Source organism: Sus scrofa, chromosome X (assembly GCF_000003025.6).
Source record: "Sus scrofa isolate TJ Tabasco breed Duroc chromosome X, Sscrofa11.1, whole genome shotgun sequence".
NCBI lineage: Eukaryota > Metazoa > Chordata > Mammalia > Artiodactyla > Suidae > Sus > Sus scrofa.
Window position 1 is genome coordinate 19,492,308 of NC_010461.5, and position 24,365 is coordinate 19,516,672.

At 45.8% G+C, this 24,365-nt stretch overlaps 1 protein-coding gene across 1 annotated transcript in view; it reads left to right on the forward strand.

The window, feature by feature from the left end:
* The window catches only part of PTCHD1 (patched domain containing 1), a 54,798-nt gene continuing 46,626 nt past the window's right edge, over window positions 16,194-24,365 (forward strand). The window contains exon 1 of the mRNA XM_021080574.1: window positions 16,194-16,602. Coding sequence (XP_020936233.1) covers window positions 16,252-16,602 — 351 coding nt within the window. The 5' untranslated portion in view covers window positions 16,194-16,251. The remainder of the gene's footprint in view (window positions 16,603-24,365) is intronic.

Below are 24,365 nucleotides of genomic sequence, written 5' to 3' on the forward strand. Positions count from 1 at the left end.
CTCTGGAAAAGAGGGACAATGCCTGAGACAAATGACAGCACTGTCCCCATGATCAGTGTCTGGACTTCCGCCTGCCCTCCTTAATGGAAACATCACCCTGCTGCTAGGTCGTCCCCTCTTCTCTTCTGGTTGTGGTCAGAAGTTCTAAACCTGTGGACCCCCCATGAGGTCTCCGGGTGGATTTCAGGAGGTCTTTGACTTGAATGGGAAATTTTTTACCTTTTTGTTTTCAGTCTCTACCTGAAATGTAACACTTCCTTCATCTCAACCTAGGCAGGAAACCTCAGCAGTACTAGCAGTGTCTGTCACCAATCAAATTCAAGTTTGTTGTCATATCACATTTCGGTGGTTACAGAGCTCAAGATACTGTTAACACTCACCACTACTTCAAAATTACAGCACTCGGTAGACCTTTCACTAGATCTTACTATTTCCCATGTTAATAAAACACACACACGCACACACATATTACTCCAGCACAAATCTGGGGCGGGTTAGTATGTTGATAGCAGTTATTTCAATATAATTGGTTTCCTTTGTTATCCTCTGTATTTTATTTAATTTTTTTTTTTGTTTTTTGTCTTTTTAGGGCCTCATCTGCAGCATATGGAAGCTCTCAGGCTAGGGTCAAACCAGAGCTGCAGCTGCCAGCCTATACCACAGCCACAGCAATGCCAGATCCGAGCCGCATCTGTGACCTACACCACAGCTGATGGCAACACCAGATCCTTAACCCACTGACACACTGAGCGGGGCCAGGGGTTGAACCCATGTCCTCATGGATACTAGTCAGGTTCGTTACCAATAAGCCACAACAGGAACTCCTAAAAATATTTTCTGAGAGGGCGTTCACAAGCTTCACCAGACTTCCAAAACCTAGTTCCTAACTTCAGCCATGCATTACAGTGGCCACATCCTCTCAGTGACATTTCAAAAGAAGTTTTTGCCTTAGGCGACTTGGCAGACTTAAATAAGTTTGTCTTACTTGTCTCCACACCACACCCCACTCTGTCCTGTGTCACCATCCCTAGCAGTGTTTCTCAGCTTTTGTGGGCCATGCCACCTTTTAATAAACATTCATGCCCACCTTTAATGCTCTATGAAATGCAAACTAAATTAAACACTGTGATTAAAATCCACTCAATGGGGCAAAGGGCTGCTTTGGTTCAAATCATCACATGTCAGCTTCACCAGAGATCCTGATATCCAGATCTCACCAACAACATTGCTTGGGAATCACTTCTAAAACTAAGGCCCTTGTGAGAGAACACACACTGAGAAATCACCTTGGTCTCTGGCTACCCTCTCCAGGGTATTTATCTCACTAGCCACCCTATCCCTACCAGAATCACAGATTAGAAATAGGTTGCTTCCTCCCATTTCTGGCCCAGGATGAAAGAGATAAGGTCTCATCGGTGTGATGTGGGCAATTCCTCTTTTTGTTCTGAGATGACAAGGGTGGAGTTTCTGGAAAAGTTTATCAAGTTTAAAGGGAAAGGCAGAAACCATGGTGAAAATTCAGAAGTACAGAATCAGATTTGTCCTCAGAGAACAGATTTCTTATCTCAGGGTGACTGCAGTCTGGCTTCACACTGACTGGCCTGGCTTCGATCATTGGGCACTCAAGCCCCTGTTGTTTTTCTCCTCTCTGTCTGGCTGGGATGTGAGACTTGGCAACTTCAAACCCTACCCAAAGGGACCTCATGGTTGGCACAGCTTCTAGGCCTGGCAGGAGTCAGGCCCTGCCAATGTCAGCTTCCTGAGTTCTCTCCAGGTTTGGGCAGAGTAAGAAAAGAAGGGGGCCAGTGACAGAATCAAAGAGAAAGCCAACGTCCGAGGGGCAGGGCAAGAATCTGGACTCTGATGAGCAGTATAGAAGCAACAACGGTGGAAACGAGCAACCCCAGAGAGACGTGAAATGAGCACTATGTGGGGCCCAGCCGAGTGTCCTTCTCTTTGGTTCCCCCTTGGGGCCACTACTGGTATTGCACCTAGTCATGCACCTCAGCCCGGGGCCAGGTAGCCCTGCTTAGGCCTGCGCAGGCGCCCAAATACATGCAACCTAGTTCCTGCTATATCCTCCCAACACTCATTCCTTATCCCCTTCTCCCTTTTCGGACAGGCTTAAAACCCCAATCTCTTTTCCAACCTCTCTTGACTTTAGGAACAGCCATGTGCTAAATAAAGGTCTGGCCATTCAGACATAAAGGAAATCTGCTGGGGTGCGTCTGGAGAAAAATATTACTTTCCTTATCAAAGAAACAGATATGAATTTGCCCCCTTTTCCTGCCTGAAATGTATATCTGATATCTAGAATTGTGATAGTCATATTTCAACCATAAGGCAACAAACAAAAAGGGAAGGCCAGGAGAAGGGCAGAGATGCCATCTCTGATGTTCTTGAGCCACCAAAACCAAAGACAAGTGGCTACCTCTAGATGTTGGATTACGCAGGAAAAACCAGTCCTTTTTTGTTAAAGCCACTCTTACTTGGGTTTCTTGTAGATAAAAGCATTCTTAATTCACACACCAGAAGAGCCTCCTCATTTCAGTATCTATCCATCAACTCAAAATAACAACTCTCCTCCATTCCCAAACGCATCTACGGCCCACCCCTCCCTAGCAACCCCCTAGCCTACCCAAACACTGATGCCTAGGTGAAATCCCTTGGATAGCACTATTAACTGGGTTCAGACTCAATGTCAACTGCTTCTCTTCTGGTTAATTTTTTGTTTGTTTCTTTGTTTCTAATTTTTTTTAATTTTAATTTTTTGCCTTTTTTGCCACGGCATATGGAGATTCCCAGGTTAGGGGTCTAATCGGAGCTGCAGCTGCTGGCCTACACCACAGCCACAGCAACGCAGGATCCGAGCCACATCTGCAAACTACACCACAGCTCACAGCAACGCCAGATCCTTAACCCACCGAGGGAGGCCAGGGATCAAACCTGTGTCCTCATGGATACTAGTGAGATTCATTTCCGCTGAGCCACAACAGGAACTCCCTTTTTTATTTTTCATTTTTCCCTTTTTTTGGTCATTTTTGTTCTCTTCTGGTTAATTATATCTAGCTCCAACATATCCTGGATCCTGGTCTTGTCTTATTACTCAACACTCTACAGAGAGTTTCCAGTGCATATTTGCAGAGAGACCAGGTATGCGCAGTTTTTGACATCAACTTTCACTCAAACCTTAATGAAGTTCTCCCTCATCACCCCAGGATGAAGTGACTTCCCCATCTTTGAATGTCACTTACACTTGTAACATTCAGTTAGTGCTAAACACTTACAACACTGTTATGCATTGGTCATAGTTATCTTCCATGTCCAGGAAGCCTCCCTAATCCTCTCAGTCTGAGTTAGACACCCCTAATTCCAACCCTTGCAATGCCCTCTACATTCCTCTATCAAAGCTTTCACCAGGCTTTTTGTCACCTTCTGTCATCTCCTCTACATCTTCCAGTAAACTATGAGCTTTTTTACACAGGGGTGATAGCTTACAGCATTTATCAGTTCTCGAATTGGACATGGCACATATTAGGTGCCCAATAAATTTAGGTTGAATGAAGGAAGAATCTCATCTCCCCACCAAGATATAAAGCTCATTGAGAACAAGAATCTGCACTTTTGCCTCCTTCGATCTGGCCCCACCAAGTGATACACACAGTGGGCTTATAATAAATATTTTGTCACTGATTTGTACAGAGAGACAATCATGTTTTACTTCAATAACTTCTACTTGACAACTAAGGAACATAATTTTGTTTGTATATGCACATAAATAAACATGTAATCATGAAATATGTATGTACAAATTACACAACACATAGCCAAGAGGTGCCTTGCTTGGCCTGGCAACTTTTTTCCACCAAAGTGCCTAGTGGTTAGACTCAACTTCCAGTTGTTCTTCTATCATGTGGACATAGCTTCTATTATTTTCTTACTAAAATCTTCTCAAGAAAATACATCAACAATTAAAAGGAGCCACTTCTGAAGTTCTCAAATGAAGCAGAGCAAGATAAGAGGCCTTATCACAAGTAAGGGCAAGGTGCCTTGTAAGGCCAGTTTCACACTGATACAAATATTCTGTGACATTACTCAGAAAAAGTCTACCAGGGCATTGCTAGTGACGTTCTCAGGAAAGAGATAACCTTGCAAAGCACAACACATCATTCACATCAAGGGCTGACCACTGAGACATGATGGTTCCAACTAAGGCATTTAAGATATTTAAAAGGGTGACCTCCACTGCCTTTCTTCCAGGTGGGAAATGGTAGCCAAGGGATTCACCCCAATTCAAATTAAAAGCCACAAAAGGGTGAGGATGGGGTAGAGATGGCCATGCTGTTGCCTGAGAAAGGGGATGGTGGCAGGTAAACTGGATAACTCAGGCAAATGTTTTCAAATAAAATGGAAGGAAAGACTCTGAAAGCACATTCGTTAGATTAAAAATATGAAAACTTAGAGAGAGAGTACCTCCTGTGGGAGAGAGTAATTTTACTGAAAATTTAAAAAATACCTATGAGTCTTCTGGGTATTCAACTAGCCTGGAAAATGTACAAAATACACAAAGTAGGAGCTTTCTTGCACTATGATCTTTAAGCCAAGGGGAAATCTAAAGCACCCTCAAAAAAATATGGGAGATTCACCAAAGTTCAAGATTCTCTTGGGCCCCAAATCCTAAGGCAACTTTTAGTCCCAGTCCTCTTAAATGTGGAGAGGAAGCATCAAAAGGGCATTAAATGAAAAAATAGTATTTTAGGTTCCTAGTGTCGAGTTGACAGCAGATTTCTACTTTGCCCTTATCTTCACCCCAAAGCATCCATCAAAGACAACTCTTGCCAGAGCTCAGAGAGACTTCTGGGCCTCTGTGGAGGTAGTATTAATCTCTATAACAGAACAGTAATCTATACCAGATGATAGGCTGAATTGTGTCCCCCCATTCATATATTAAAGTCCTAAGCCTCAGTACCTTATTTGAAAATAGAGTTATTGCAGATGTAGTTAGTTACGATAAGGTCAAACGCAGGAGAATGGACCCCGAATTCAACATAACTGATGTCCTCCTAAAAGGGGGGAGTTTGGAGGCACACATGCACAGGGAGAAAATCATGTGAATGCTCCTTGACTAAACTAAGGAACACCAAAGATGGCCAGCACACTACCAGAAAGTAGGAAAGGAGCAGGGAACAGATCCTCCCGCACAGCTCTCAGAAGGAACCAACCCTGCCAACACCTTGACCTCAGACTTCCAGCCTCCAGAGCTGAGACAATGAACTTCTGCTTTTTAAGCAGCCCCATTTTCAGTGTTTTGCTATGGCAGCCCTAGCACTCTAACACAGCAGATTAATAATCACAGCCTCCAATGTTTGAGTTCCCAAGTGCCATCTCCCCAACACATTATCTTACCACCACCAATGAACTACCACCGCCACCGTTTTCCAAGTCATCTTTAAGTTGCCTTCTGCCTCTGGCCCCTTCTTATGTATTTACTTCCTTTCCACAGTTAGAAAAATCTGTGTTTACTAATTTCTAAGATGGGATTGATGCAAAGCCATCTGTTAAATGAGAAAAATTCCTGTATATATGAGATAATCAACAAATATGGTTCCAATTAATGATTTTTAAATTACTGTTTAAATATTGACTTGGATTGTGCCCAGATGATGTCAAAATAACTGATTTGCATGTGAATATTTCAGTCAAACAATTAGCTGTTTTGTCTATATAACACCAAATAATGTGGTTGGTTATTGTTCTATTATTGTATTGACTAGATTGACCGGAGGGGTTTGGCATCATAAAGCACAGCCCAGATTCCTTTATGAGTACCAGGAGAGCAAGCCAGACAAATAAAAAGGTATTTCTTTTCTTTAAACTCCCAAGGACTATTAAAAATGAAATATCACATCGGAGGGAATTTTCACGAAGAAAGTATCTCTTAATAACATTAGTTAATAGTCCTTCCTGTGGGATTTTGTCACCACCTTATTTCACCTTTATTGTTCTATAGGGGAGTTCATTACCATGGCTAAGATGATACCAGTGCTTTATGTAGACCAAAGTGTTATCGCTTCAGGTGAGGCAAATTAAACAGATTGCTTACCAGACTGATAATAAATAGGGAGGTGCCAAAGTGGTGGAAGGGCCACGAACTCATATGTTCTTATTGTTCTCTTTTTCCCATCCTTTAATTTACCTCACCACCCATTGACCAGAGTTACGGGGACTGGACAGATAAATGTTGGATGGAACGGTAAGGAATAAACTGGGGAGAGCAGTCTGAAATGGGAGAAAGGGGAAGATGGGAATTTGACAAACTTCCAAGTGGGTCCAAACCAGACCCTCTATTATACCTCAGGCACTACCCTCCTCTGGCTGCCCTCAGAGCCATAAACAATAGTTGGCACATTATGACTGTGTCCTTCTCACAACTCTCTAAGTCTTTCATCTCCTTTTGGCCTCCCCTTTCTTTCTTTCCTCTTCTGAGTATAAAATGAAAGCGCATCACAGTGGTCCCCAACTGCCATCATTGTTGTCCCATGGCTAAAAGAATCCTCTGAAATTGGAGGGAGGGTTGGGGCATCCATTGTAAGATGTGGACATCACAATCTGAAATCCAAAACTCCCAAGCAATGAGCTTCCACATTCATCTAAGTAATACACTAATCCAATCTAGTATATTTTCTTTCTTATTTTTTTTCTTTTTATGGCCATACCTGCAGCATATGGAAGTTGCCTAGCTAGGGGTTGAATCAGAGCTGCAGATAAAGCCTGTGCTGTATCCTTAACCCACTGAGTGATGCCAGGGGCTGAACTTGCATCCTCACAGAGAAAATGTCGGGTCCTTACCCTGCTGAGTCACAGTGAAATTTCCCAATCTAGTATATTTTCCAGACAACCTCATTATCTGAATTTTTATTAGGGTATTATAGGGATTTTCAATTAACATTTTGAGATATAAAAAAACAAGTCTTTCACCAAATGGGAGAATTTAAAGGACGGGAAAATCCAGAAAGAACTTTTAGAGAGAACTTCTAGATCAGGCCAAGAGGGTAAAGATGGAGCACCACACAGCACCTGTACACCTACCATTCATAGCCTTTCCAAACCCTACTTCTGCTTTTCAGACTCGGTTAGGGGAACCTTCTCACTGATCCCATAGCACCAATGTCTCTGCTACACTGCACAATTTTGTTGTTTCACTTTTTGGCCTCATTCCATTGCACTGTGGACACCTCAAAGGCAAGTTCTTTACACATCTTCGTGCTCCACATTTAGCAAGATGCCTTGGACTTTGCAAGCCCAATAATGGGTATGGGGTTTTTTTTCAAAGTATTTTACATTCATTATCATGCTTTACACCTAAAAATCTCTTTACCCAGGAGACATCATCATCATATTTATTATTCTGATTTTTATGGACAGAAATCTGAAATATAGTGATGAGACAGAGCTAGACGGAGGACCATATTTGCTGATGGCTAGGCCAGTAGCCAAACTACTTTAGTTTCTGCTGCTAGGCAGACCACAGGAGGTAATAGCATTCACCTGAGGCTAAACCTTACAATGCAAGGTAGAACAGACTTTTCCACATCTAGAATAATCCCCTTTACAATATTTAGAAGATGCCTGAAGGTGGAAGCAAAGCAGCCCTAGAAATGCCAAGTCTTGTGCTTTGTCTGAAAAAAAGAACCTTTGATTTTTTTTCTTCTCTCACTTAGTCTCTCCTAGGAGCTGCCTCCTGATGTAACTTTTCTACAATTCTAATATTTGTGAATATGTAAACGGACTTTACTATTAATTAATTCACCAACATAATGCTGTTCACTAGAAGGAAATGATCAGCCGTGGGGAACAGAATGCCTTGTAGCTCTGTCATTTTTAAAAGTCAAAGCAAGTAGTACACAGTTCTAATAACAGAAGGGATGAAGTGCTTTGTTCTTAGGTTATGCTCTGGAGTACAATTTTAAAGGGATTAAATATATAAACATCAAAGAAAGACTGCCCTGAAGCAAAGAGTTGTATCAGGAAACCCCCTGCTTTCTTATGTCCCTATGTACATACATAAGACAATGGATCTGGTGATTATAATGGTCTCTATTCACTCTACACAGTAAAGTAAAAGAAGAGAATAATCTTTCCTTTTGCAGTATAATGACTACTAGTGAACCACTAAAAAATGGAAGAATTTCAACAGGCATAAGGTCAGAGTCTATTTGGTTGCTTTTTCTGCTATGTATTTTGGAACCACTTGACAGTTTTCCATTTTAACATTTTGAAGGATTTTTCTCTGTAGAATCCAGACAAGGACTGCAGAAGTTTTGCCATCTGCAAAAAGAGTGGGTTGGATTAGATCAGCAAACACTTTGGGTTCCATAACAATATTTTTGTTGGTCCACAGAATTCCTCTAGGGAATACCAACATCAGAAATGAATCCAAACAATGAAAAACTGATTAATGGATAGGCCATGATATTGCCACTTTATAACACTATTAAGTGAATAGCAAATACAGAAATAGCATTAAATTGTTTATAATATTCATGGCATATTATATCATCTGATTAAGATGCTTTTGACACTTTATAATATCTAGTCAACACATTTTAGGAAAAGAATCAAATAATGTTCTGCTTAAAAGAATAAATGAACAGAAAAACATGGATTTTGATATTAGATAGGCCTGGATTCTATTAATATTTCCATGACAGTGTGACCTTGTATAAAACAGTTAATCTCCTTAATTCCCAATTTCCTCTCTTTAAAATGGGTTTGACAGTACTTATAGCCCATAGAGTGACTTTGCAAATTACATAAGCCAAGATATGGGAAAGAGCCTAGACCTAAACTTAGCACATAAAATACATTAAAATATTATTTTCCCTATTTTCTATCCTTCCTGTTAGTTTTCAGCCCAATAACTCCTAAAATTCAAGAAATTTTATTTTATAATTAGTTATAAGGTTTTCCTTTAAATATTCTTCCCCCTTCCACACAAAGTCATCACAAAGGCATAAAATTATTGGGCACAATTTTAAATGTGATGGTCATATGGATTTAGTGGTCCACCAGCTTAAATTTATTGCCATTTTAATTGGCCTGGCTTAGAAAAAATTATCAACTTCATGATTATATCAGTTTAAGAAACTCTTTAGAATGTCCCTAGAACCAATTTAAAAGTGATGGGAGCTGGAAAGGGGAGCATTAGGTAGCTTGAGTGGATCTGTCCCTGGTGCTGAAAGAAAATAAAGTACTAGACTCTCCTCATTAGATGCTATGGAAGGAAAGCCAGTTTAACTTAACAAAAAACCTTAGTTGCACTTAGTTTGATTTCAAGTGGCATTACACAGGAATTCCCAGAATAAGGAGTGATCATTTTCTTTGACCAAGCTCAAAACTTTAGGACCAACACAAGGCAAGAGAGAAAGGGATCTCTGTCAGCCCAGGTCGGTGATCAAAAGCCTATAAAAAAAGCTGATATATAATATTTACATATCATTAATACAAAGACAACAGCAGATAACAAAGAAGCTCAAAACAGCAAGATGCTAATGCTATGCTAAATGTATTCTAAGATTAGAGACCAACACATATCATTTATGCCTTTTTTGAGCCCCCATTAAATTGTTGTTACCTCTCCTGTGAACATCTCCCTTCTCTGGTTCATACTCAGTATATATATTTAAACCTATTTGACTAAAAATTTCTTGAGAGCAGAGAATCCCTTGGTCAATTTCTCCTAATTGCTGACCACAATAGAAACTTGCTCACTGAAATAATCCAAATAAAATTGTTCAATCGAGTTCAATTAATCAATGTTGGTTTGGCAGTCAGAGAAAGCTTATTAGATATACGAGCTAGAATTTTAAGAGGATCTTGAAGGATGGAAGGATTTTGAAAGATGGAGAAAAGGTCAGGTCACACATTCTGCTTTTTAGGAGAAAAAGAGCAAAGAAAAGATTTGGACCTGGCCACCTCAACCTACTGGTGGCATGTTTAGCCTAGATATCAAGTAACTTGTTCCAAAATGTTTCTCCCTGAATTGATGTATGAAACACCCCTCTCTTAGCCCTGAGTCCTGTGTTTATTCAAGAAAATGTTTTTGTATGATTTTTTTCCTTACTTCATGATTGATCATTTTTACGAAAGACTCATGATGATATTGAGAGCCTATTGAATTGGTGGAATATCCTGAAAGCCTCAGATATTCAATCAGCACACTTTTGAGAGGAGATCATCTATACACAGCAGTATGCCTCTTTATCTTAAGCAGCCTATTAGGACTTGCCACACACATGAGTTCTCTCTTCAAATGCAAGTTTAAACTATCTTAGAAGTCTCCCTTTGGGTAAATTTTCTGTGAATATGGTGCTGCTCTGCATAAAACAGCTTGTTGGTCAAAACAAGGCTGAGTCCTAGTAGATATTTTATGGTGGCATCCCCACAAAAAACACTGGTGTTTATCAGGGGACCTTCCCCACTCTGAAAGGTAAATGCTTGTTATACTTTTTTCCTTCCCTGCATGTGTTTCCATTCTCCAAAAAAATCTTACCTAGATGGCATCTTTTGGGATGGCAGAAGCACCCTCCACTGAGAAATACATCAGGGTTACTGAGATAAGGATAGTATCAACTGATGATAAACATACTATGCTAAGTACCACTCCAAAACTGCAGCCACCCAAATATCTTTTGTAGTATCCTGCTATGCACAGTTCATGACTGACATAGAAAAGTCTAGATTTAAGAGATATGCACGAAAATATGTTGTTTCTCAGGCAGAAATGGTGATGTGATTATTGAAAGCTAAAGCTTGACATACTTGCTAGACCAGAGAAGACCTTTGTTTCTAGCCTTTTCAAACCAAATAAGCTTTTCTTTGGGGTCCACACTCTTTCCACACCATGATCAATCCCTTGGGCATCTCTGAGCAATGCTGAGCTAAGAGACTGATTCCAAGTGTAACAGATGATAGAAATTCCCCCCAGGTGGGAATATTTCATTTATTTGACCAAGAAATTTAATCTCTGCAAAGGAATGCCCTTGTCCCTTCCAATTTAACAATAACTAGAAAGGCATCTCTTAGGAGCTATCCACTTAAAATGTAGTGATGGATATTTGACCCTAAGAAAATAGAGGTGCAGTCTGAGATTTACCTACAGGATGTTCATCTCAGTGCTATTTACAAAAGCAAACGTTTTAGAAACCTAAATGTCCAGCAATGTGGTATAAGGTAAAGTTTCAGCCATATGATGAATCCTATGCAGCCATTAAAATGTTTTATAGCAATAGTGACGTGAGAAAATGCTCATAATCTATTTGATGGAAAAAATGGTTATCAAACAATGTTTATTATGACTTTCATATTTTAGAAAATAAGAGTGTATAAACATTGTATATGCATTGCCAAAGCCCTCTTGCCAAAGATCACCAGGAATGTGCCAGTAATTGGACAAGCTGGCTTTATTTTTCATTGCAGCAAGGGAGAAGATGCACTATGGAGAAGTGAGGGGTGTCTCAATAAGAAGGTGCTGGAAAAGATTTGTAGGATTTGGGCTTGTGTTAATGATTTAGGGCAGTGGGGCTTGTTCTGGTTTGGGTTCTGACAGGAAGCAGGTGTAGTTTCAGGACTGGGTGTCTTACTAAAATTTTTATTTCGAGAGAGAAAAGACTAGAACAAGGCTAAAGCTGCAATTTGGTTTTTTTGATTTGGTTTTGTTTTTTGCTTTTTTGTTGTTGCTTTTTGCTTTTTAGGGCCCTAAGTGTGGCATATGGAAGTTCCCAGGCTAGGGGTTGAATCAGAGCTGCAGCTGCCGGTATACCACAGCCACAGCAATGCAGGATCCAAGCTGCATCTGATCCTATACCACAGCTCAGGGCAATGCCAGATCCTCAACCCACTGAGCAAAGCCAAGGATCGAACCCACATCCTCATAGATACTAGTTGGGTTTGGTACCACTGAGCCGCAGTGGGAACTCCCTGCAATTTGTTTTTAACACACCACAACAGCCACTCATATTACCCAAGGTAGGAACATATTTGATCATTTTTGTGATTTGGACGGGGTTCCTGTTTTATCTTTGTTCGGACATGATTTTGGAGTGTTCCTAATTTTGACTGGATCCATCACAGTTACACAAAAATGACCTTATCCACCATGTATTTGGGGGAATGATTTTTTGCTCAACAGAACACCAAAGCTTAGCTGTGAGTACCAGGGCAGGTCCTAGCAATGCCAAGTCCCAGCTGATTATACCAGGAAAGCTTCTGGATGGCAGAGACTACCTAGTTCACATACATATATTCATCCAGAGCAGACCAGAATTGTAACAAATATCATTCACTATGTGTTTGTGATATCCCAGGCACTGTTTTAAGTGCCTTATATTTTCAATTTAAGGAACTCTGTGGAGTAAACACAATTAATATGCCCATTTTCCAGAATAGAAAAGTGTGGCATAAAGAGATTAAGTTACTCACCAAACATAAGTAACAGACAACTTAATTCAACTTAGTGGCTATAGACCAATAGTCTTAACCTCTCTGTTATATTATCTGTGTGTACAATAAATTATCAACAGAGGTTATCTTTGAAAGGTGGTGAAAGTACAGGGATATAGGCATCTTCGGGTTTCCTTTTCCTTGTACTTATTTTCTAGATTTTCTACAATTAATATGTATTAATTTTTAATCAGAAAAAGGAATAATTTACGAATGTACTAATGGAAGCTCTGTGCCCAAGGTCACTGTCCTAAATGCCGCTCTTTGTTAGCCTCAATGCTCCCCTGAACATCTGAATCTAAAGAGAAGAAAAATCAAATGGGAAGAAGCAATGCCCTCTCTGTGTGCCTTCCTGCTCTAGCTCTCGCTCTCGCTCTCGCTCTCTCTCTCTCAATCTCTCCCTCTCTCCAACTCAATTTAGACGATACTAACTGGATTTCCCGCATTTAAAAGTGGCATGAAGACCCACTCTCAGGTAATACAGTCTCTGAATTAAAGCCAGTAGGATGGAAGTCTCTCCCCCCTCCCCAGTATACATAAGAACTGGGAACAGAGATGGGAGGGCTAGAAGCAAATGCCTAGTCTCAAAGGAAAGGCCTTTTCCTTGTGGGAGAAAAACACTCCCACCGGCCAGCTGAGCACTGCAGGGTTTGTCCCGCTCTAGGACTCAGCTCAGGCACCGAGCGAGAGAGGGGACGCCTTGCTCTTCAGCCTGCATGAGGACTTACATTAAAAGGCCGAAAATTCTAGGGGCAAGAGCGAACCAAGATTAGGAGGGAACCATTTAGAGGGACAAAGACCTCAGGATGAAAAGAGCTTTGCCAAAATGTTAAAGCCTCCCCAGCCGACCTGCCGGCTAGTTTCCTTTTACTTCTGTCGCTGCTCTGGCATCTGGGCACAGGAAACATCTGTTTGCTCCCCGCCCAGAGACGGACTTTAGACCTCCTGAGAGGTGCCCACCCACCAGCTGCCGCCGGCTCGGCCGCGAAGAACTGGGCTCGCAGTAATTCCCACTGCCACCGCACCCCCCGCCCCCTTTCCTCCCCCGGCCCTTTCCCTCTTTCTATCTGCCCCGGCCGAGAGCCACGCAAGGGATCCACCCTGCCATTTAGCACCTCGACTGCACAGTGGTGGGTGGTTTCCCAAAGCGTGTGCCCTCGCAAGCCGCTCGCGCTCCCGTCGCCGCTTGCAGGGGCACAAGTCAATGAGGCTTTTCCCTCCTCGATCATCGTGAATCAGCAAAGCGCTGCAGAGCAGCGGCGTCTCGGAGAGCAGAAATTAAGATGATGGGGGAAGGGCAGGAGTGGAGTGTTGCGGGGGAACTCCTAGTCCCTCCCAAGGTGTTCCTCCCGAGAAAGGCAATTCGGGGAGGGGGGCGGGGGGGCGATGTTGACTGGAAGCAGCTGGTGAACCAGAGGGAGCCTTTGGAAACAGAGTGGCGTGGGAATAGCGAGAGTGAGCTGAGAAAGTAGACGAGAGTACGGCTGGGTCGAAGGATCTAGGGAGCGCAGACAGAGCAGAGCGGGTGCGCCCCCGGGGTGGGCAGCGCCGCAGTTGCAGGTATTGCTGAGGGAATACAGGGTGGAGGGTCTGGTGGGGGGGAAGGGAAGAGAGGAACCAAAAAAAGGAGGATTTCCCGTCCCACGACTTCCTGTTTCGAATGTGCAAGTTCCCAAGTTCAGTTTGAGAAGTGGAGGGCTTGGCATTAGGGAATCTGTGACGGAAACATTAGGGAACTACCTCCCTTAGCCGCGTTCTCCCACCCATTTCCCTCTCCCTCTCCTTCTCCTTCCCTCTCTTCATCCTCTCTCTCCTCCTGCTTTTCTTCTTCCTCCTCCTCCTCTCCCTACCCTGTCTACCTTCAGATTTGATTAATATGCATGTCCATGCTCAGTAGTGCGGGCCACACTCCAAGAGCCGCGCCTCCTGTCACCGCCGCCTCTCGCTTGACCCTTGGCATTAAGAGGCCAAGCAAGAGCGACCCGAGGCATGGGATGGGAAGGCCAAGCGCTCGGAGCGCGAAACCTAGGGACCCCTCTCCGCGCCCCATTCCCCGCCACCCTGGCCGGACAAGAGCGCCTCAGTGGCCCAGACTCCGAGATCCCGCTCGGTCGGTGTTGCAATGGATAAACCCCGGGGCTTGGAGCGCGCAACGAACCGCGCCAAATTGTACCTGTGCGTGGCCGTTCCCGCCGCCGCAGGTCTATCCCGGGCCCAAAGCCGGCGCCCGCCTTCTCGGGGAATTCTCTGGAGGGGGTGTGCGAGGGGAACCACGGTGGCTGCCAGCTAGCTCACGGCTGGCGCGCACAAGCACACGCCCAACTTTGCCGAGCCGTCGGCGCCCCCCGGGTTCCCCCGTACCCCCTGCGGCTCGACACTCTCGGAGACCATATCTCTCTCCAGGTCTGAGATAATGTGTCCCCCACTCCCACACTCGAGCATTTGAGGAGGAGAGGGCGGGGTGGAGGAGAGAAGGAGAGTAACGCTACTGTCTCCCTGACCAGCTGTTCGCAAACACTCTACGCCCGCAGGGGCGCCCGCTCCAGCCCCGCCGCACCAGGTCCCCCAGACCCGCCAGTGACGACAGAGAGAGGAGGAGGAGAAGGAGGAGGAGGCAGTGCGGAGAGGCGGGAGTCCGGGAGCACCAGAGCCCTGGCGAACAGCGGCTCTACCGACTAAGCATCATTATCAGCACTTTTATTACCGGGGGACCGAGTGGGGAGGTTGAGGGGCGCACATCAGAACTGTCCAACCCAGTTCGGAGCGACCCCAAATGAGAGCGAGAAGAAAGATTCTCCACAGGCGCCTTCGGAGTGGACGTGCCCCAGACGCACACCCGGACTCTGTGGTCCCGAGGAAGCTGCAGTGTTGGGGATATTTTAAATGGCTCTTACTTGAGAGGAGGCGTGATTTCCACGTTCGAGCGTCTTCGCTCCCCACCCCCTCTCCGCACCAGCCAGTGCGCGCCACCACCTGAGCCTGGCGAGAGCCGGGGCGCACGCAGTCCTCGGCCTCCTCCTTTCCGCCTCTGGGGGGACTCGGCTCTGAGTGGGTCCGCCCGACGCCCCCCGGGAAAACTCTTTACTTTTTGTTTGGAAAATCGGGGCCGTTTCTTTATTCATCTCTGGGTCTCCCCGGAGGAGGACAGGGGAGGGAAGGGGAGGGCGTGCGTGGCGGGCCGGGCCGGGGGAGGGGAGTGCGGGGAGGGGAGGGGACTGGGTGTAGCCTGGAATTCTCCCTCCTCGTGTTCCTAGGCTGGCGCGCAGAGTCTCCCCGCGATAGCGCCGCCGCCGCTCCCCGCGCCACCCCGTCGTTGGCCTCGGGGGTCGGGTGAGTGGGGTCATGACGCGCCGCGGGGGCTGCCCCGGGCCCCTCCCGCGCTGAGCCGGGACACTGCCCCGCCGCGCGGAGCCCCTCGGGCGGGGAGGCGGCGGGGGGTGGGGAGGGCGCACGGGGTAGGGCGGGGTGGGGGCGGCGCGGAGGCCGCCAAGCTGGGGGGCTCTCCGGGCCGGCGCGGCCGCGGGCAGGAGGGCGTGTCTCCGGCCCGAGGGGACCCTCCCGAGGCGCGGCGCGGGACTCCCCGATGGTGGTGCCGCGGCTCCGGGAGAGCACCGGGTCTCGCCTCCGCCGCCGCCGCCGCCGCCGCCGTCGCCGCCGCGGGCGCCACCACCGCCGCCGCCGCCGCCGCCGCCGCCCGAGCCCGCGCCGAGCGTGCGCCTCGCCCTCCTCCCGCGCCCGCTCTGCTCTAGGATGCTGCGGCAGGTTCTGCACAGGGGCTTGAGGACGTGTTTCTCCCGGCTCGGCCACTTCATTGCCAGTCACCCTGTCTTCTTCGCCTCGGCGCCGGTGCTCATCTCCATCCTGCTCGGCGCCAGCTTCAGCCGCTACCAGGTCGAGGAGAGCGTGGAGCACCTGCTGGCGCCCCAGCACAGCCTCGCCAAGATCGAGCGCAACCTCGTCAACAGCCTCTTCCCGGTCAACCGCTCCAAACACCGGCTCTACTCAGACCTGCAGACCCCTGGGCGCTACGGCCGGGTCATCGTCACCTCCTTCCAGAAAGCCAACATGCTGGACCAGCATCACACCGACCTGATCTTAAAGGTGAGAGGGGGGCGGGCGCGGCAGCCTCTGCGGGCGCCGCTGCCGCGGTTGGGCGGGCTGTGCGCGGGGGTCCGGGTTGAGAGCGCCGCCTCTCCCATCCCAGGCAACTGCCGCAGGGGCTCCGCTGCACTGCGCGCCCCTCGAAGGCCACCCGGAGCCGCCCAACCTCCTGGGCGGGGAGCGTCCGAGTCGGGGCCCGGCCCTGCCCTGGCCGCCGTCTCCGCCACCCCGGCAGCCGCTGCAACAGTTGGGGCGGCGGCGGCCACCGTGCCGTGGTCGGTGCGCTTGTTTTGGTTGCAGTGGTCTGGGGGGCGGGGAGGCTTTGGGGTAACTGGGCCAGAAGGAGCCGAACTACAGAAGACATTCTAGAAAGTCCTACTACTTGGAAACAAAATACTATGTTGGAGGGATCCCGAGCCCCCTCTCCCCTGTCCTCCTTTTTTCTCACTTCCTCTGGCCCCGGAGTGTTTGGAGAAAGGCTGCTCAAGGGGGCTGCGAGGGGGCAGAGGACTGTGAAGTGGGCTGGTGAAGAAAATGCCTCCCACCCCCAGAAAGCAGTGCGGTCCTGGCGAGGACAGGGGCTGCCCTGATGCCCTCGTCCCCGGGGCGAGGTAGCCATCTCTGTCTCCTAGGGTGGGAAATGATGTCTGTCATTTGCAGTAGTTTCATCTTCCACAGCACCTCCTCCCCTCCGAAATGCAAAAACTTGTTTGGGAAATGGGGGATTCGACTGATCCACTTTTGCATCTGGGCGAGAGGGTGCATCTGGGCGAGAGGGTGAGAGGCAGAGCCAGAAGGGTGAGGACAGAAGCTAGGCTGTGTGGCCCTGAGGAGAGCAGCTGCTTGGAGGGTGACACTCGGACAAACAGGTTGTGCCATCAGCCTGAGGTGGCAGTTTGATGTAAGCAGTGAGGTTAATGGTGATAACTTTCAGGAAGTTCCTAAGAAAAGCAGAGGAGTGAGGACTAGAGATGGAAAAGTGGGGACCTTGGGAGAGAAAAGCAAAAAATAGGTGAGAATGTTCCATCCAAGTCCTGGTGGGGATTATGGGTCTTGTTTACTTAAGATTCTCCTCTGGGGAGGGCGGATGGGAACCAGTCCCAGCTGGAGCCCTAGGGCAGAGGGATGGAAGGTGCTGGTTTTGTGTGGGTCTCTGGGCCAGTTCTGGCATTGGAGGCTGGTGAGATTTCTCATCTGTTTACCCAACAAGCAGCCAGTGAACCTGAGGGATGCCTTCCTTCTCTTTTTGTCTACAGGTAACCCTTTATCCTTAGAGACAAGCTAATTTCCCTCTATTATTTTCCTCTCTCTATTTGTGGACATGTTGTCAATCAGCAATTAGTACTGAGGGGAATCTGACTAGGGACTCAGTAGAATTAGGACCTCCCCCATTGGGTGGCCCGTGATATTTTTGATGGCACACACATCATCACACACACTCATCACAGATCCTTAGTAACATTAATCCCGAGTTGCTTGCTTTTCTCAGGACTATACTTCCAACATCGAAGTGGTTTTTTCCCCCCAGTATGTTAGTTAATGTCTTTTGACACACAGATAAATACTGCTCCAAAGGCTTTCCTAAAAAAACAAGTAGTAGTTTCATCACAGGCTTAAGGAAACTGTAATTTAGCCAGTCCTGACAGTTAGAAAGCTGCCCCATCTTTTGATAGATGGTCTACTAAATGATGTTTCTCTCTGTATTTTCTGAAGTGATGTTTCCACTGGCTTTTTTTCTCCTAACAAACTGTCACGCCACTGTGACGGGCAGTCACCAGTTACATTCACTCTCAAGGTTAATGAGACATCAACAGGCACATCAGATCTCTTTTCAACTGGATTGTTTATCTCCTATTTGATTTTGATCTGTTCAGGACAGAAAACCATATTAGAAGAGAAAGTTGGGGCTGGAGAGAGAGGGAGGCTTGGCTTTGCCTCCATACCTAAAGGGCAACTTTAAAGGACGGCGGTCTTGTGAGTGAATTGTTTTAAGGGACGGGATGTGTTTTCATGTTCCAGGTGTCTGGGGGAAATCAAAATCAAGTGTAATAGTGGTCAGAACTCATTGCTAGCTGATGGCTCTCTGGTGAGATGAATTCATAGAGCTTATGAAAAGCCAGACTCATGAAACCGAGGGAATTGCCTTCACTTGTATATATCCATTTTTCCTTCTTATATCCAACCCCTATTTTGGGGAGGTATGAAGCTGGGGAACAGAAAAATGGGTCCTCGGTCGTCATGGTAATATTAAGTGTGGGAACAAGCACTTACTGTTTTTTCTCTCTCTTTTTTTTTTTTTTTTTCCTATTGGAGACATGAAAGATTTGTCCTCTACAAAAGGTACTAGGAGTGAGAGTGTCACTGTTTCTGCCCTTACTACATTATTCTGATACTTTGTTGCTGGCATCAAGGAAAGACAGCACTGACAGTTAACACTGTCCATAACACCAACCAGCCCTTGCCTGTTTTATAGCATTGCATTGGAAGTAAAGTGGAGGAAGCATAACCAGGGTTTGGGGCTTTCTCCGGCCACACTATAAAACTAAAGGAAGTAACTGGCAGTACTTACTCCTCATGGTGCTCTGAGGTGGAACCTGTTCAGGGAAAGAGATCCCTCCTGGGATATTAGTCTAGCTACTTTCTGATCAAAAATAGACTGGGAAGGGATTATGACAACAAATGAAAATTCAGGTTGTTTTTTTAAAATATAAGTGAGCGTATCACAGAAAAAAAAAATGATCCATGTTTGAAAATCCAGCTGATCTGCTTTGGAGGTGCTTTCTCAAATTAATGCCAGTGACATGATTGCCACTCTGACCTCTGCAGCCTAGGATTTGACCACAATCTGCGAGAGGGGTGACTCTCCCTAACAGTGGTTTCCTCTGAGGGCTGCGGGGCAAAGATGTAATTTGGGGTGAAAGTAGGTGGGGCCTGATGGTGCTGGTAATGGATCAGCCATTAATTTCTGAACACCTTTAAATACACGTTGATCTTCAAAAGTTTTCATTTCTCCAGAAGATTCAATTTAAGTCATTGTTATATTTTAACAAAAAATCCATGATGCAAATTTCAGAATAGTGCCCTCACAAGCTTTTATGGACATATTTCTTCTTGATCACCTACAATGAAGTGTAAGCAGGTCTTCGTTGCTAACTGATCTGCCTGTGATGGAGACAATACTTGCTTTATTCCAGAATTATCTCTGTAAAGAACAAGTTTAGCTCACTTCTTATAATTATGATATCATCTTTATAACAGCTTCTAAGCTATAAACATGTAGTATGTTTAAATACAGTAAACACCTCAGGGTAGGCAGGAAAAGTGGTGTTAATTCCATTTTATAGCTGTGAAAGCTGCTCCTTAGAAATTAACTGACTTGTCCACAGAAAGAAAGACAAAGACAGAACCAGGACTATGACCCAGGGTTTTGACTCCCAGCCCAGTACTCTTTTCACTATCATTTACTGCCTCCCAAATGAAAAACTACTTGAATTATTTAAAATGTGCATTTCTTCTATCCAAATAAAGTCTATTTGACTGACACCCCCATCCCATACCATTGTTTAACGGTGACTATTGGATCTTAAGGACAATCTCTTGACTGATACTGCTTGGTGTCAATGGAAATCCACATATAGAAACTCTACACGCCCAACGTAAAGACACTTGTAATTAGCAATATACAGAAATAGAAAGAATATTTTCCGGGAAAAAAAAAATCTCTGCATGATTGAATGCAGCGATTTCCTGTCTGAGTGCTGTTCATTGGCCGGGTCCAGGTGGATTTGACTCCATTGCCTCACACCATCCGTGGCGCATAGTAGACCTTCGGAAACTATCTGCCTAGCCACCCAGCCCTAGTTTGCTCAGATGTTTACCACTTTAAAGGCAGGTCGTAGGCTTCTTTTTCCCAAGACGCCATTCTTCCTTCCTTGATCACCTCTGTCGTCACATCAAGACACATTTCCGTTTTCAAATTGGGTAGGAGCATCTCCTTTGCACAGCGTCCTCTTCTCCAGAGGAACATCATAGGACACTTTATGCCAAACCAAGGAAAGGACACATCCTCACTATGCAGATCGTCTTCCTCTTACTTACAGGGGTATCCCATTTTGTGCAGATATTGAGTTTCTATTTTATTTCATCTTTTGGTGTTTAAACATATTAAGGAGAATTAAGCTGCAAATGAGATTGAGAGAATTTAACTCGGAGTTGTTTAATTCAAGCTTTCCACGAAGGGCAGCATAGCTGCTAGCTCAGGGTCACAAAGACCTGGTAGCTGGCTCCAGATCCCAGTTTTTCAAATACTGTCTCAGCACTTTCAGTCCTTACAGGAATTGCCATCATTTCTTTCTCTATAGTCTAAGGATTGGCAAATTCCAGCCTAGTTTTGAGCTTAGGAGTTTCTACATTTTTAGAAGGGTGTAACAAAACAAAATAAAAACAAAGAATATGAGATAAGAGATGACTTCTGAAAGGCTAAAATATTTACTCTTCGTCTTTTAGTGAAGAAGTTCCTATATGCCAAATTCCCTTCCTGTATTCCAAAAGTCCCTTCCTGGAGCAATTTCCAGAGGTTAATGCTGTTAAATAACCTCTAAGGCAGTGGTTCTCAATCAGGGGGTGACTGTGCCCTGAAGGAGACATTTAGCAGTGGCTGAGGGATGAGTTGCCCCTGGCCTCTAGTGGGTGGAGGGTATAGATGCCGTTAAATATCCTCAGTGTGCAGGACAGCCCTCAGCAGCAAAGAATTATCTGGCCCCAAATCCTGCTTGAAAGGCTTCATTTGTGAATTTCTTCTGTTGTGTGAGGATTGCTTTTTATCTGCATTGGTTATGTCAAATGAAAAAAAATGCCAAAGGGAAGTTCACATCCAAAAACCTTTGAGAACTTTGAGGATAAGTACTGTGACCTCTGAGGAGATGCTCATTTGGGCATTCGAGCAAAGACCAGATTTTCAAGTGTCACCTTTCCTAAGAGGCAGGAATCTTGCCCTCCCTTAGCTCTGTCCCAGGGTAGAGGAACCCAGGACACTGGGGAAGGTCTGACTGCTTGAATGGCGAAGCTGCTGAATTGGCTCTGGCCTCGAGGCTTGTCGGACTACCCATTACTGGCAGGCTGACCCTCAATCTGAAGCAGTCACCCACTAAGCCAGGCTTCTCCTAACAGCACATGACAGCCCGCTGTGAGCAGTGACCCGCCGAGGAGGCAGGAGGCAGCACTTTGTTGCCTAGTCCAGCTGCTCTGCCTTTCTGAACAGAAAATGATAAAAGAAGAGCTTGCATCCAAAGAACAGGAGCTCAAAGACCCTTGGGTTTGGAAGGCACCTTAAAGGTCATCTCCGCAAACACTGAAATCTGCTCTTCGCCTCTCAGGGCACTTTGTCTGGTGACAGGTGCTATGATGCCTTGGGCAGTCCGGTCCCGTGGATGACTCATGAAAGTGGCAGGTACTTTTAGAAAAGACTGGAGTTCCCGTCGTGGCGCAGTGGTTAACGAATCCGACTAGGAACCATGAGGTTGCGGGTTCGGTCCCTGCCCTCGCTCAGTGGGTTAACGATCCGGCGTTGCCGTGAGCTGTGGTGTGGGTTGCAGACACAGCTCAGATCCCGTGTTGCTGTGGCTCTGGTGTAGGCCAGTGGCTACAGCTCCGATTCAACCCCTAGCCTGGGAACCTCCATATGCCGTGGGAGCGGCCCAAGAAATAGCAACAACAACAACAACAACAAAAAGACAAAAGACCAAAAAAAAAAAAAATAGAAAAGACTGAATCCAGGCCAGAAAGGGCAGCCATTGTGCATCTGCTGGACCAACCATTTCTTTGCACTTAATTTTTGCACTAGGAGCAAAGTAAGGAGTGACATTGTGTTCCACTGTTCCTGCCTTTCAGAAGAGGTACATCCAAAGGTGCATCCAAGTATCCAACCCTAGTATCATTCTAGGGTTGTCTGATTTCTAAGCACCTTTCATTTGTATGACTAGTACCCCCAAATGCCCACTGTTTTTCTCATTTAGACTGGGGGAGCCATCTTTTACTTCCCCTTGTAGATAAGCATTTGGGCCAAACTTTGGGTAAACTGCTCATTTAAACTGAAATTTCAACAGAAAGCTGAGGTGTAAGATGAAGCCCACCTTTTTAATGACTCCAAGAATCTTGAGAGATGCCAAATTAGAGTTAGAGAAGGATGATTATTTTTTAAACAAACCAAAAGACCGAACATCTCAGGATTCACCAGACTTGTAAGCCTCATATAATAGCTGAGCTTTTAACTAGTAACTTCTTGTGTAAACTAAAGAGAAGGAGAAGCAAGCTGAAAGGATCTCTTTGTTTCCTGCCTGAGAGGTTGCAATATTCCTTGGCCCGGGAGCGAGGGGATCTGAACAACTCTGACTTTGTGGTATATGCCATCTGGTACCTGACTTTGGGGCTCAGTGTGAGCCCCAAGTGATCCCTGAGATAGGCTTGAAGCAGACCTTTGAAGTCACCTGCTTGGTAGCACATCACAGCAAGCAGGCCTGTCTGCAGCACTGCCTGTGCTGCCGCCACACGCCCGGAAGGCCACAGAACTTCCGAGGAATCCTGCCAGACTGATTTAATGACCAGCAGGGGAGGTGAGTAATCTCTAACCTTTAAAAGACAAAAAAAAAAAAAGGGAAATCAACACTAGTTGTTACTTCATATGGGAAGCCCTGAATAATATGTTGTGCCTTCAACATCAGAATTCATATTTTGACCAAAAGAAGGCAATGAAGGAAGAGGGAAGCTATTTTTATCTTCTCGCTCTCTAAGAAATGCTCTTGAGAATACTGTTCCTGGTATTATGAAAGCTCCCCATTGTCAGGTCTTCCACTTTAGGTTTAATGTGTGGCCTTGAAGTACGGTCGAGATGCGGATTTGAGGTCAAGCAGTTACCTTGGGAGGTGATATCTGAAAACATCGGTAGGGAAGTGAGGATGTGAAACAGGGAGTAGCAGGAGGCCAGTTAGGGGAGTATTCTCAAGCAAGCATCCAGGGTGGCACCCGAGGCTCAGTCTCACTGGGGACCTCTGGGAGACACCGGAGAACATGTGTCCAGGTTATCCCAACTGTGGGGGACAGAGCAGATTTTCATTCCCCTACTCTCCAGCCATCATTCATTGATTCATCTGCATCCTGGGACATTATGCAAATTCTCTAGCAAATCTAGATGCCGTGTGTGTCTCTATAATCAGAACTGGTTTTTGTCATTGCTGTTGTTTTATAAAAGCCACAGGCAGAGAGGTGTAGGTGTTCGCAGTGAGTGGCCTTGACATGTCAAGCTGAGTGTGAGCTGAGAGAATATGGGTGGGACCCTGAGAGCATCTGCACTAAGGGTCTTACAGCGTCTGGAGAAAGACATCTAGGAGTTCTTTCTCAGGGGGCACATAGCTCAGAGATGGTCATCCCTTCATTCAACAAGATGGCTATGACCCAGGTAAGAATGATCCAGCGTAGCTGTTAAGTTATTCTTGAATTTGATAAGTAACTGCTGTTTTCAGTTTTGCCACTGGATAGTGAGAAAGATGATTCCAAACTGGGCCTGGTCTGCACCCGGATTTGTGGTTTGATAGGCCAGAGCCCCACGTCTTAGTGGCCTGCTTCCAGCCCGACTTCCCTTTATGAAGACAAGAGGGGTCTGCAGGCCCTCATTTCACAGCCCCCATCTTCACACATCTTCTTGTGTTGCTCTCCTCTCCAGAAATGCACCCACCCCTTACAATGAAACGCATAAGCTCATAGGTCTC